Source organism: Corvus kubaryi, unplaced genomic scaffold (genome assembly GCF_017639235.1).
Source record: "Corvus kubaryi isolate FWS band 111438036 unplaced genomic scaffold, C.kubaryi_AGA036_p1.0 37357, whole genome shotgun sequence".
NCBI lineage: Eukaryota > Metazoa > Chordata > Aves > Passeriformes > Corvidae > Corvus > Corvus kubaryi.
Window position 1 is genome coordinate 12,866,042 of NW_024581117.1, and position 14,870 is coordinate 12,880,911.

Below are 14,870 nucleotides of genomic sequence, written 5' to 3' on the forward strand. Positions count from 1 at the left end.
TAAGCATGGGAGGAAGCCCTGAAGACATTCGGGAATACTTTTCTGTGTTTTGTCTCTGAATTATTTGCTGTCACATTTTTGTTGGACATCACTGCTCCTGTGCTGGGAGTGGGAATTTTTGTTTACAATTCAGGTAGAGGCCAGTCATGTGCATTTTCAATGTTGTGATAGTTGTGTAATTAACTCCTGAGGGCATAAGACTTAGTGGTCAGTCTATAGATAGCCAATGGATCTGCTAGCTGCTAATCTCATTAACCCTTGAACTTAGCTTGATTTATACCTCATTTGTTTCACCTAGTTTATTGTGAGAAATTATTCAGCTTCAAGAAAGAATGTTAAAGGTGGTAATGGAGCATTTTTGCTCAGGTGTCAAACTGCAGAGAATGGAGGATTTGGCACTCATTTCTATTGCACTATTAGACAAATGAGGATAGTCCTTGGTCAGTGATAAAATATTTCTGTTGTCAATCTCTCCTTAGGCTGACTCTGTTTCATATCGTCCTTTTCTGAATAGCTTTGCTTGATAAATTTTATGAATGCAAACACATATGCAGCAATACATTTCTAGAGGTTTTAATATACATGAACATTTGGCTCTACTCCAAAAACACATACAGTACTGCCTTAATACCAGGTCTAATTCACTCCTGACAGGAGCAGTTTGGTGGTACACAGCAATTAAGGGGGAAAGTTGTCCTTAGTTTTTATGAACTGTAGCTATATCACTGTAGGAGTGTGTATTATTAAGCTGGTACAACCTCTAAATTAATTTGATGGAGCTACAGCATTAAAATATGTTTAAAAATGTAATGATTGTTCTAAAAATGCAAGGAATTAAGTTGTAGTAGTGTAGCTATTGCCCTAAATAGCAGGGAACAAAACAGTGCAAAAAGTATTGCTACAAAATAGTAGGGCTAATCTAGATTGGCATTTAAAGTACAAAACTGGATAGCTCCACCTCACACCCTTACTTCTGTTGCTGTGCTCAATCTAGTATTGGAAAACTTTACTGTCACTTACGTGTACAAATTAGTACTTCCACAGCATGACAGGCAATACGTTCTAAGATTGATAAAATCCACACAGACGACTTTCCTGTCAACTGGCAGCTACTGTAAGTAGCCTGCTAAGGACAAGAGACCAGAACATTTATGTGGTGGGTTGACACAAGCTGGGTACCAGGTCCCTACCAAAGCTGCTCTGTCACTGCCCTTCTCAGCAGGGCAGGGGAGAGGAAATGTAATGAAAGGCTTGTGGGTCAAAATCAGGGCAGGGAGAGATCACTCAGCAATTACTGTCATGGGCAAAATGCACTCAGCTTGGGGAAATTAGCTTAATATATTACCAATCAAATCAGAGTAGGATAATGGGAAATAAAAACTAAATCTAAAAACACTTTCCCCCCACTTCTCCCTTCTTCCCTGGCTTCACTCCTGATTTGCTCTATCTCCTCCCCAACCAGTGGCACAGGGGGATGGGGAATTTGGGGTTTGGTCAGTTCATCGATGGGGAATTTGGGGTTTGGTCAGTTCATCACACATTTTCTCTGCTGCTCCTTCCTTCTCATGGGAGGACTGCTCACACTCTTCCCCTGCTCCAGCATGAGGTCCCTCCCACAGAAGACAGTCCCCCTTGAACTTATCCAATGTGAGTCCTTCCCACAGGCTGCAGGGGAATCTCAGCTCCAGTGCTTGGACCACCTCCTCCCCCTCATTTTCCACTACCTTGGTGTCTGCTGGGTTGTTTCTTTCACGTATTCTCATTCTTCTCTTCTGATTGCTCTTGCACAGGATTTTTTCCTTCTTCTTACATCTGTTATTCCAGTGCTACCACCAATGTGGATGGGCTCAGCCTTTGCCAGGGTGGGTCTGCCTTGGAGCTGGCTGGCCTTGGCTCCATCACACCTGGGGGAAACTTCCAGCAGCTTCTCACAGAGTCACCCCTATAGCAACCAAAAATTTGCCACACAAACCCAATGAAATTTAATTTCACTAATTAAAATCAACTGCTTCAACATAGAAAACAATTTTTTGTTACTTTCTACTTCATTTTCCCTCCTCATCCCAGAAATAACCAGGTGGATGTCACATGATCAACCCCAAAAATGTACTGTTGATAGCTAAATTGAATTTATGTGGAGATACATTAATCAGAAGCTGGCTCTCAGACAGATGGGAGTAGGTGAGGTTAGACTGAAAATGGATAAAAGCAAGAACAGAGAGAATCAAGAAGAAGAAAAATACTGGTATTAAAAAGAAAAATTACATAAATAACCCTAGTAAATTTGGTTAAAAAAACTAATGTAAGATACTGGGTGGGCAGTTAACATGGAAGAAGGAGAGGAAATTAGAGAAAAAGAATTTACAAATGATGAGCATTTGATGTGAATTCAGCAGGTGCCAGATAAGCAGTGATTGGACAAGTCTGAGCACAGACCCACATTCCATCACACAGGAGCTGTCACTGTCACACCTCTGTCATTAGGCAACACCTGGACACTTGTTCTGCTTTGCAGGCAGCCTTGTCGCTATCAGCATGTGCAGATAAAGCCCCCTGAACTTTGGACAAGGAGCTGAGGAGCTTGTGTTAGCCCAGGAGAGAGAGTTTTACCATACTTCTTTGCTGTTTTCATTTCTCACTCCAGAATATATTGCATGTTATCAAAGATGGCTCTTGCAAACACACACAGGAACAATTTAGGGGGCATTCACAAAGACTAAATTTAGCCTCAGAAGCTTTTTCTTCCCCTGCTTCCTCTGGGGCAGCTCCGAGCACCTACAATGAACTCCCTTTGAGACACAGATGAAGATTTTTCTACTCTCCACTGACTGTGGAAAGATCCTAAGGCAAATAAACTCCTTAGGCTAAAGATGGCCTTTGCAATTATCCTCCTGTGCAGCCTGGTTTAAGAAGCAGGAGCAGTGAATCAGTCACTAACAGATTTTGAGTCGGTTCTAGGATTTTTAAGTCTCACAGAATGCTACAACTCCTCCACTGACTTTAAACACTCCAGGGCACTGTGTATGTACAGCAACTGGAAATCTGTGGGGATTGCTACACTATCAATAAACATCATACTGCAGGGCTGACATCTATTCAGAACACAAGTAACAGTGGTAGGACATAATTCAGAGCAGAACATGGTTTAATTAAAATGCTTGTGGATGTTGTTACAGAAACAGTGCTATAGATGAATGCTCATTTCACCGTCTATTTGTATACTCTATTCTCGTTATCTAATCTGCCCGTATATGGGTGCTAGGTGGACATGCATTCCTACCAGAGCAAACCCATGGAAAACACAGCTGTTCATTGCTGTTTCTAATGTGAAATTGTTTCTGGTGAATTTTTGTGACATTTCAGTTGTGGATCACATATTGCATTGGGTCTGTGCGGCAAGGTTCTGGTAGCAGGGAGGGGACAGGCATGGCTAAAGGGGTGGCTTAAGGGAGCAGTGGCAGAAAGCTCCCCCCATGTCCAACAGAGCCCAAGTCATCCGACTCCAAGTCAGGCCCACCACTGGCCAAGGCCAAGCCAATCAGAAATTGCAGTAAAGCCTCTGTGATAACATATTTAAGAAGGCAAAAAAAAAGTTAATTGTGCAGAAGTTTTTGCAGCCAGGGAAGGGAGGACTGAGAATATGTGAGAGAAACACTCTGCACACACCAAGGTCAGTGCAGGAGGAGGGGCAGGAAGTGGTCCAGGTGCCAGAGCAGATTCCCCTGCAGCCCGTGGTGCAGACCATGGCAAGGCAGGTTGTCCCCCAGCAGCCCATGAAGATCCACAGGGGAGCAGAGACCCGCCTGCAGCCCATGAAGGAGACCCATGCCAGAGCAGTGGGATGCCCTAAAGAACGCTGTGAATCCGTGGCAAGCCCACGCTGGAGCAGGTTCCTGGGAGGGACTTGCAGACCTGTGGAGAGGGGAGCCCGTGCTGGAGCAGGTTTGTGACCCCATGGGGGACCCCCAGTGGAGCAGGCTGTTCCTGAGGGACTGCAGCCCATGGGAAGAGACCCACACTGGAGCAGTTCATGGAGAACTGCAGCCCGTGGGAAGGACTCTGGAAGCTGGGAGGATGGTCCTGTGAGAGGGACCCCATGCTGGAGCAGGGGAAGGGCTCTGCTCCCTGAGCAGCAGCAGAAACAATTTGTGCTGAACTGCCCATAACCCCCATTCCCGATCTCCCTGCACCACTGGTTGGGGAGGAGGTAGAGCCCAAAAAGGAGGGTGGGGTGGGGGAAGGTGGTTTTGAGATTTTTTTTACTTCTCATTGTCGTACTCTGATTTTGGTTGGTAGTCAATTTAATCAATTTATCTAAGGCAATTCCATTTTGTCCATGACAGTCATTGCTGAGTGATCTTTCCCTGCCCTTATATCAACCCATAAGCTTTTTGGTATATTTTCTCTCCCCTGTCCAGCTGAGGAGGGGAAAGTGAGAGCAGCTTTGGTGGGCACCTGGCATTCAGCCTGGGTCAATGCAAAATGTATATATAAATAATCATAGATCTGAAAAACAGTAGAAGAGCTTGTAGTAAGTGACTGAGTCAAATGAGAGAAATTTAAGATCAGTCTCACTACTCATGCAGTCTCTGAGCTAAGGAGAGGGAAAGTCTTGGTGTTCCTACTGTCACTGATTTAACACAATCTTCCTGGTGTTTCCTTAGCAGTTAATTGACTGTGTTCATGGTAGCAGCAGGGGATGAGACAATGGTGTCTTTCCTGTGTTGCCACATCACCTCAGTCATAGCAGATTGTGATGGTACAAAAGCAGTGACATCAACCTAGATCCCATCTTCTGTGCTTATGCAAAATGCTTATAGCTCTATAGCTGTAAGAAAATGAGATCAGTAGATGACATTGAGGAACTAACCACTTAGATTTTCTTCATTAACTTTATCAATGAACTGTACCTTCTTCTCGGCTATCTGAAGAGTTTTGGTTATCCAGTGAAAGGGTGTAGTAATATGAGGAAAATCTCATTCACAGGATCAGCTGAGAGAGTTTCAGAAAAGGCTTTGTGGAAAGGGGAAGGGCAGTAGGGAGAACATTAGAAGATACTGTAATGAAAAGCCAGCAGAAATGTGTCTTTTTCCAAGGAAAATGGGAAACACTGAAGAGAGAATGGGTCACTGCGGGCTACTTAAACAAGTAAAACTAAAATATGAACTGTGCTAGAAACAGAAAACTGGAGGGTCACCAAAACAGGATTTTATATTCCAAGTTTAGTACACAGGAGAGAAACAGGGACAGCATGAGGATACACTGAAACAGCTGCCAAGAGGTCAAAAATAACATGAAAATACTGTGTTTTAAGTCCTGAAGGCATGATAACACAAAATTACTTGACCAAGAAAATATTAATTGTAATTAATTTGTAATAAGGAGATAAATTTTGAGACCAGTTCTTACTCTCCCTAGAACTAATTGGACTTTTGCCATGAAGTTTATTGGGAAGGAGATTAAACTTTAAATAATGGCTTGCTTAAGAAATCATTGATGTAATTATGAACTGCTGGGAAAAAGTAACTAAGAAATACATAATGAAATATCATCACTTGAACAAGTGCATCTGATGTGTCCCTTCAGGTATTTAAAGAACTGATGGAACAGCTAGTTTCTAAAAAACCCCAGAGAGAATTGAGGAAGTATCAGGAGACTAATAAAGTGTCAGCATGCCAGAAGTCTTTAAAAACTGAAAAAAGAGTAACTATGGAAACTATTGTCTTATGGGCATGGCTCCAAATTGAAACAAATACTATAAATAGTGCAGCTAAAGGGGGAAATGTATTTGTATGGAGATGAATAGTGTAACAAGACCCTGATATGGCACAGGTGTACTGCAGTAAACCAAGCCAGGCCAATTAGAATGTTTATCCCTCCACATCTTTTATGATGAAGCCAGAAGATTAGCAGAGAACAGAACAACATCAGGACTTTACGAAGGCATTTGATGCTGTGCCACGTAATATCTTAAGGAAATTACTGAAACAAGTCAGCTGGGGCTAAAATTCATTTAAAGGTATCAAAGGCTGGCCACTGAACTGTAGACAGAAAGTAAATCTGAATAGCAGTCAGCATTGTCAAGGATAAGCAGACAGTAGTATCCTTTAAAGGTCAAGATATGGTCCAATATCTGGAGGATAAGGCACTAGTTAAATGTGAAAGTGGTTACAAAAGTAGGAAGACTGATTAACAGCACAGAGGAGAGAGGTTCAGATTGTTCTCTAAGGTTACTCTGGATCTCATAAAGGGAGGCTAAACATAAAATGAAATTAGTAAGTGATAACACTAAGCATTAACAGTACTTTGTGCCCATTAGGGAACAAATAAATTTTATGAACTACAATTACAATTTTTTGTGTATGAAAGAATTTGTCTTTTTTAGATGCTTATTCAGACTTTATAAAGCTAATCAGAAAACTGAAAATCAGAAAGCAGCACCATCAATAGCATTAATGAAATTATAATTTCCATGATATCTTTCCTTATCGGACAGAAATATTCCCTTTTAATTGTTTATGTTGCTTAGATTAGGTTGGGATTTGCACACCCAACCGGTACCATCAGAGGGCTCCATACTCTGAAGCTTTCCTTGTGAATGAGGGTGGTGTGGCAGTGGTGGGTGGTAAGGAATGAAGGTTTGGATACTGGGCATTTCTGTGATTGTCCTGGGTCAGACCAAGGACTTACCCAGGATAGTACAGTCCCTTTAACAGTGGCTGAAAGTGGGTGTTTACAGAAGATGAAAGGCATGACAAGCACATATAACAGTCTTCAGTAACTCCTTCCTGGACTTCATTAGTTTTCAGCTTAGGGACTCTGAGTCACTTGTGGTTTTAGTAACTCTAAAGGATTCCCTTTGCATTAATTTTTCCAGCCTTCCCTTCAATGAACAAAAATTTCTAGCACTGGCACTGTCCTTTAGTCTTACAACTCTTAGATCCACTGCAGAAGGTACCACCTCCTTTTGTTTGCTCTGAAGCCGTTGCTATTAACTGCAACTGACACCCTCTAATTCCTGTATTGGGAGACTGGGCAGAGTCAGACTCTGGTTACCCCATTTGTGCCACTTGTGCTGCAGTGAATCTCTACCTCATATGCCCTTGGTTGCCTTTTTTACAGACTGATTGTCCTTTAATCCAAGTAGTAGACTAGCTTTTGCCTACACTGAAGCCATTTTTCCAGATTCATGAGTAGGTTCTCTGGCCCCAGAAGTCACAAGATTGCCTCAGAATTGTATCTTTGATGTTTTAAAGTATGCTTTATGGCCTTGCAAGAGAAGCCTGAATGCGTGAACTGAATGCAATTGCTGAAATGAAGTCCCCTGAACAGGGAAGGAGAGACATTTTGAGATGTATGAGCCACTGCATGCACCTCACTGGAGAGTTCCCAGCAATTGTGGGGCTTCCCAGAATCTCAAACAACACCACAGCAGAAAACAGCAGGCAGAGACATTTCCAGGAGAGCTGTAGCCTCACTGCTGAACTTGGTGTCAGGGTGCCTGGCAGAAAGAGGGAGGGAGACTCACTCTAGAGCTAAGAATAAACACTGCTGTTCTGCCTTGGATTTTCCTAGAGTATAAAAAGGGGACTTCTGCCATCATCCTTATTGTCTGAGCATTTGAGGAGGCTCTTGCTTTGCTGAGAACAAACAAAGAGGTTCCTGGTTAGATACTGTGCCTAGTGCTCTAAATTGTCATACATCAATGTCTGTCTCAGTTAGCAAAGGATGCTTGTCACACTGCACATTAACTCTACAGAGTCATGGTTTTCACTTAGGGTCTTAAGTTTTGGGATGGTTTTTTGTCTTTCTGTCACCAGTCTGTGGATTTTACTTCAGTTCTATGGTATTTCAAGAATATTTTGCACACAATCATTCTCAAGTATGTGCCTTCGCATGCTTGAAACACTTGACATGTCCATTAAAGACAGAGAATGACTGAAAAATTGCAAAGAATTTATTTCCGTGAAACTTCAGGGATTAGATGCTAAGTTTAGTCAGTGCACCTTTTACAACTGTCCCTCCATACTGATTTTGATCCTTCCTTTTATCTGTCCTTTAATATTTTGCTTTTCTCCTCAGAAGTGACATATTAACAGCAGGAAAAAAAACCTCAAAATGCTGTCTTTAATTCCTCTCTGGTTTTTCTTTCCTGAAAACCATGTCTGTAGCCTTTTTGCCCTATGCTTGCACAGTCCACTGAGCAATAACACATCGTTTTTTATTCCCAAGTGGGAAGGCAGAGCTGGAACTCTGAGTCTTGCTGAGGTCTGAGAAAGGGGGTTTCTTTTATAACTTGCAGATAAAAACCTGCTACAATGAAATACAAAAGAGTTTTCAAATAGTGAGGATGGGGTTGCCCAGCTCTGTGCTGTGCTCTGCTGCTAACACACAGCAGTTTTCCCAAAACAGAGCGCAACACAGGTGGGGCTGGACTTTGTAATCATGGGGAGGGTTTGTTTGTGGGGAGGAAAGGAATACACAGCCCCTTTCCCCCTTGCTTTAGGGCATGAATGTGCTTGTGCCTTTTAGGAAAGAAGCCACACACCTCTCCAGCTGGCTGGCAGCCTCTCTGCCTTTCTGCTGTAGAGTCATAGCCCTGCAGCAAGATCTTGCTGACCTACCTGGGGGCCTGTGAGTGCCAGGCTGAGGCAGGAGAGCTGAGATTGTTGAACCTTGCCAGGCAAGAGCTGTGTGTCACAGCTCACATTTCCTGGTACGTGCATAACGCTAGGAAATGCTGCTTCTCTCTCCTTGTGTGAGGTTACTGTAATAACAGACACATTGTTGAACTACAGAAGTTGGTAAGATTCTGTTTATCTAAATGTTGAAAGTCTGAGAGGTTGCTGTTGTGGCAAATTCTTTGCAAGCTTTTGCAGTTCTAAACACATGACCCTCTGCTGTCTCTACCGATGTGCTGCCATTGGCAGGCTTTCCATTACATAATGTTGACCCATATTTGTGGTATGTGACATTTTTTGCTAAACACTGTCAGGGATAATCTGTCACAGAATAAATTTTCTGATTATATGCTGAGACTCTGTCATCCTTTGGCACAAACATAACTTGTGCCTCAGACAATGCTATTCCTTGTTAAGACAAGCAGAGTATAGTTCTCTCAGGTAAGAAAAATGTCATGAGAGCATTGTGTGCTCTGAGACTGAAATACTTAGGACTAAATTCATTGCCAAGTGATTGCATGGAATCACACCTGGGAGTAATTTGAGCTTTAAAAAATGTTAATCCCTCGCCCAGGTGATGGGAGGAGTGATAGGCTGAAGGAAGCCTGAAGTGTGACTCTGCAAAATACTGTCTCAGGCAGGTCCAGATTTAGAAAAGTGGAGCTATGGAAAAGATTTTTCTGCTCTACACTTACACTGGAGTCTGTGCCAGTATTTGGAGAATTAATCAGTCTTTTCTTAAAAAAAAAATTGTAATGGTGTGGGGAAAGAAACAGATATAGCTCAGCCAGGGGTTATTGCTACAAGGTAGCTGAGAAATGAGAGGCCTTTGAGGAATGGGAACACCCCCAAAGCTGTCCGCTTTCAAAGAGCTATGCAAAATCCATCTGTTCTTAAAAACCTGATTTCAGTTGCATAGAATAAGAAGTAGAGGAGAGAAAGGTCTATAAAATAGAGGCAGAGAGAATAAAATGGGAATTCTCTCAGTATTCAAGAACAGCGTCTGTTTCAAATGGACTTTATATAATGTTATAGCAAAGAAGTAACAAGATTGTGTGAGCTGCTGAAGCGTCTGCCACATTGTGGAAGGGAATGAATGTGGAACATAGGCTGAGAGACTAAATACACCATCTTCAGAGAAAGACATTTTCCAGCCTTACGTAGGAGATGACTGTGTGCTAAGAACAGTTGCAATATCAAGGAGAAAGGTTTTGCTCCAGTGCAGGGAATTAATGCTTGTCAGAGACAAAATTAAAAGCTGATGAATGCAGTCTCACCCACTTTCATTTCTTCCCTCTCTGATTCTATATTTGTCCTCATTCTGTCTGCGCATTCATTCATATATTCCTCTCCCTTCCCACCTCCCCATTGACTCACACTCTCCCTTCCTGTTATTACTTCCTTTTCATTTTCTCTTCCTTTAGGTTCCCTTCCCACTCATTCCGTTTCTCCCCTGCCTGACCCCTCTGCACACATTTTCCATCCTGATGAAAAACATCAGAGAAATAAAGGGCAGGAAAAAAAAGATGAGCAAGAAAGTGTGTGTAAGTGTGTGTAATGAGTACACAGCCCCAGAAGGGTGCTCAGTATTGCACTCTCTCCCCAGGATGTACAGGTTTTTGAAGAGGAATCCAAGCTCCTAAAACCTATTCCTTGCTTCTAGGCTGCAGCACTTGGCAGTGGCTTTGTGAAAGGCAACACCAGAGTTCATTTTCTGAGATTAGTGTCCCCAGAAACCATCATAACAAATGGAAGGATCCCAAAGTCCAGTGGTAGTGGAATGACAGACACCTAGCTGTGCAATAGGGCTTGCTACTGTGCCAGATCAGTGAGGACTGAGAGGACACTGGGAGGTCTTGGGACTGCAGAAAGAGAAATGGGACTTTTAGGGACTCTGGATTTGCTGTCATGCAATGCTGACCAAGAAACATCACAGCCTCAGTCTTGATGGGAGCCTGTGTGCAATGAACTGCTGTTTCTCAAAGCAGCCAGTGCTGGTGTCTCAAGATCAATGGCTAAATGGTGTGAATTTTGGTTTGGTGAAACAACAAACTGGTGCCAGGAATGCTTGTTGTAATGTGTGGTAGGAAATGGGCTCAAAACACTTTCCAGTCTGGAAATTGGTGATCCCATCCCACCACAGTGAGCTTGATCCCAGAGTCAGTCTGTGACCTGGAGAAAGCAGTGCACTCCTGCAGCTCCTGAGGCCCAGAGGCTGCTCCTTTGTCCAGCCTGTGGGCCTGTGCTGAGGAAGGAGCTGAGCTGTCACACCTGATGATGCTGCAGTGGTACACGCCAGTTTAATCTATTAGCCTATTACTCTTTAAATTTTCTTCTTTTCTGGCCCTGTTCTTGTTCCTGAAGCTCGGAACTGATAAATAAGTGCTTTTCAAAAAAGCTTGATAGGAATGGCACTGCTACCACGTGGATTATTTCTCCTTCCCACAAAAAGGGCAGGTGGGAAGTGTGCAGAGCAGACAGCCAGAAACGGCTAATTCCCATACCCTCTTTTGCAATCAATAACCTGCCATCTTTTCTATGTTTATCAATCTAAATCCGGCTAATATTTCTTTCTGCAAATACTTGCATAATCGAAGGATCAGAGTGGACGGCAGAGCCCTTGCAGTTGGGTGGGATTGCACGCAGCAGTCATGGTGGGCTGCGCGCTTGGAGAAGGGGAAGTCGCTAACAGTGGCTTGGGGGTGGTTTTGCCTTGGGCGACTCTCTCGGGTTACGGGGTAACCTCGAAACAAACCACGCCGCGGCGGTGGGCAGCTGTGCTCGAGGCCGGCCGGCTGGAACCCCGACCGGCCGTTCGCAGGGCCTGACCCGGAGGGCTCGGACTCCCCGGCAGCTTCCCGTGGAGGCGCGGCCTCCGTTACATAAGGAGCGGAGGGGGAAGGGACGGTTCCGCGGCGGCGGCGGCCGCGGCCCCTTTAAACGCGGATCCCGGGGCGCGCCGGGCACCCGCCTCGCTGCTGCCCCCTCCCCGTCTCGCTGCGGTGACAAATCCGCTCCTCGCCCGCCTCCTCCGCCGAGCGCTCGCAGCCGAGCCGGGCGGCGCCGGGAAGCGCTGCCGCGCGGCTCTGCACCGCAGCCGGCCAGCCCCAGCCCCAGCCCCCGGCCAAGCCACAGCAGGAGCGGCGAGGGGCGCGATGGAGGCTCCGCGCCTGGCGCACACCATGAGCAGCCCCACGAGCCCCTGCGAGGAGGTGATCAAGAACCTCAGCCTGGAGGCGATTCAGCTCTGCGATAGGGACGGTAAGCCCGGGCTCGGCGCGGCTAATCCCTGCAGACGTAAGATGCTGCTGCCCTCATGGATGCTAATGCAAATTAATCCCACGTCGTATGGTCCTTTGTTATCCCCCAAGAATTTGTAGGTGCAAGTGTTCCCCACCCCTCCCGCCGCCGCCGCCACCCTCCTGCCATTGAGAACAAAAGAAGAAGAGAAGGTTGCACCTTGCTGGAGGGAAGGGAGGGAAAACCGCCGCTCCCTAAGCCGTGCCTGGCGTTGCAGTGCGATTACCCCGGGCAAGCCTGATGCACAACCCTGCCCCTGCCAGGAATGGACGCTGGGGCTTGTTCTGGGAGAGGCAGCAACGAGAGCCAGAGCCCGCGCTGCGGAGAGTCCGGAGCTAGGGATGGGGTAGTGGCCCTGGCGGGGTTTTGTTGCCCGCGGTCTCCAAAGTCCTTTGTATTATAGGGCAATTCCCGTGCTTCAAATACACGGGCGGATGTGCCGGCTGACGTGGGCAAGCGGCCAGACTTGTTGCCAGTGGCTCGTGAGAGCCATGGGGCGGCGAGCGGACCGAGCTTGGGGCTGGCAAGACGGGGCGCGGGGGGAAGCCGAGAGGGAGGCGGTTCAGCACCGCGGACAGCAGCGCGGCGGCGGGCCCGGTGCGCCGTGCCCGGCTCCGAGCCGCGCTTCCCGCCCGCTCCCCTCCGCGCCGCGCCTGGCGCCCGCCCCGCCGCGGGAGACCGCAGTGCCCTGGGGACAGCGGCTGCCAGCCCGTCCGTCACCCCGCAGGCAGATGAAGTTTGGTTTCAGAGCCGCGGGTGCGGGTGTTAAAGGTTGTCTGTGTTGAAGCAAGCAGATAAATGTCAGGTGGTGACGAGGGACAGCCAAAACAAGTGTACGTGCTCGAAGCGGCACTGAAGGCTGACTAGGGGAGAAGAGAGACGTGTCGTTTGTACACAACTGTGATTGATAAAACTAAACAGGCGCGCTGACTGTCAAACAATGAACTAATATTTTCTCGTAGAGAAATAATTTGTGGCATACAATTTGTGCTCATATACCAGATGATTCCTCTCTTGTCATTTCACATCGAACTATTGAAAATAACTTCTCATTTTTGGATGCAAAATGTGCTTTGGGTGTGGAATTTATGTTACCTAGTAAATGTACCAAGGAACGGAGATACTGGATCAGTGATTGGTACAGTTGAATTAATGAAACTATTTCCTTGTCGTGAGTCTATTTTTGGAGCATAACTGTTAAAGCTGATAGAGGGAGTCAGGCCAGTTTTCTCCGTTATTTTTTAAAAATTATGGTTAAATATTTCATTTTTTTTCACCTAGGCAGACTCTAACATTTAAAAAGCTGAATTTTGGTAAGCTCTTTATTTTTCTTGTAATAGAAAAAAAAAATTATAAGGTATTGAAAAGTCTCAGTTATTCTTTTTCTAGCTACATTAGCAATTCTTTGATTTTTTTGTTTTAATGTTTTAATTTAGATATGTGCACTTCCATCCGTTCATGCCTTACTCACTGCCACAGGACACAGGAAACTGAGCTGTGTTTATAGTAATGGAGGTTAGACTGGTTTTTTGTTAAAACACCTTTTCACATATATTCCTTTTAATTAATAGTAGATACAAATAAAAATAGATAAGTTATGCAGTCTTTCATATTTGTGTACCCTAAGTAATGGTAGTGAAGTAGTCCATGTTTATCATGACAAACTCTGTTTGGTTTAACATACAATAGTGAAGGACTTCTCGATTCCTATGGAATAATGTCATACAGACAAGCGAATGGAAAAATGTAGTATTTTTCATTTCAGTTCCTTTTTGATTAGACTTCACTGGAAAACAACTTTCCTGCAGATGTGGCTTTACAAACTAAATTCATCAAGCAAGCTGCCATCATCCAGGACCGTTGCTTTCCCAGTACATGGTTGAATTTCCAAAGGAGGTGCCTATGTTGGGGATGGGAGAGAGACAACTCAGTGCCTCAGCTGGCACAGGGCTGTTCTTGAGCACACTCCAGTATTTCCTACAGGTGGCACTTATGCATCAAAAAGCTTATTTTAATGGGAACACAAAACAAGGCAGCAAAGGTGAAGGCATTCATCTTTGAGATAAGCGTACAAATGTATATGCAATACATTTAGATCCCTGAGTGTCTACATGGGTGTATTTGTATCATAAATACTTGCGTTTATTTTAGGGTGTCTTTGTTGAAGAAAGTGAGGTTCTTAAGGTGATTAGCATCACTGAGGTAAAACAAAGTCTTGCAATAAATAGCAATGTATTACACATAGTAAATTATAAATATGATAGATTTGTATTCTGAAAATATCCTTGGTCTTTAAGCTGTAGTAACTGTACAGACAGCCAGTGAAGTCATAACTTTATACATCCAACTATGACAAATTTTGCAACACAGTTGGAATTGCAAGCAATGCTGCAGTAAAAACATAAGCAGTAATGGAAAATTTATGTAGCAATGTATTTTTCTTGTTTTCTAAGATGAGAGGATTAATATTGAGATGTTTTGTATTCAGCAAAGTGCGTTATACCTTCTGTGGAGATATATACAGGAGCCACAAATCTAGAAACTGGAGTAAGCAATTAATAACATCATAAGAGTTCAACTATTTATGGATTTTTTCTGGGGTTTTTTCAGCGTTGTTTTTGCAGGCGTTGTCATCTCTCTTAATGAATCAAAGCAATTTAAAAACTTACAAATGTTAAATAAGAGATAATAAATGTATGCATTTTGGAAATTTCTTTTTAGAAAAAATCTCCTGATATGGTTTGGTTCTAAGTGAATGCAACATTCTAAAGGCAGTTATGAGCTGTTATTTACTAAGGCATCTTGCATTATTTGCTCTTATTCTCTTACAGGGGTCTGATAGCACAGCTCAGTGTTAGTCTGACGCTCAGTCTAAAGTGTAGTTCCTTA

The 14,870-nt window shown here is 44.3% G+C and overlaps 1 protein-coding gene across 2 annotated transcripts in view; it reads left to right on the forward strand.

The window, feature by feature from the left end:
- Positions 1-14,870, forward strand: part of PHYHIPL (phytanoyl-CoA 2-hydroxylase interacting protein like) — a 55,318-nt gene that overhangs the window by 11,740 nt on the left and 28,708 nt on the right. Inside the window, exon 1 of one of the 2 annotated variants that reach the window (XM_042033307.1) lies at positions 11,676-11,942. The exons of the other annotated variant lie outside the window; for it this stretch is intronic. Within the exon in view, the coding sequence (XP_041889241.1) occupies positions 11,837-11,942 (106 nt within the window). The 5' untranslated portion in view covers positions 11,676-11,836. Of the gene's footprint in view, positions 1-11,675; positions 11,943-14,870 lie in introns of those variants that run through there. 2 annotated transcript variants of the gene reach the window in all.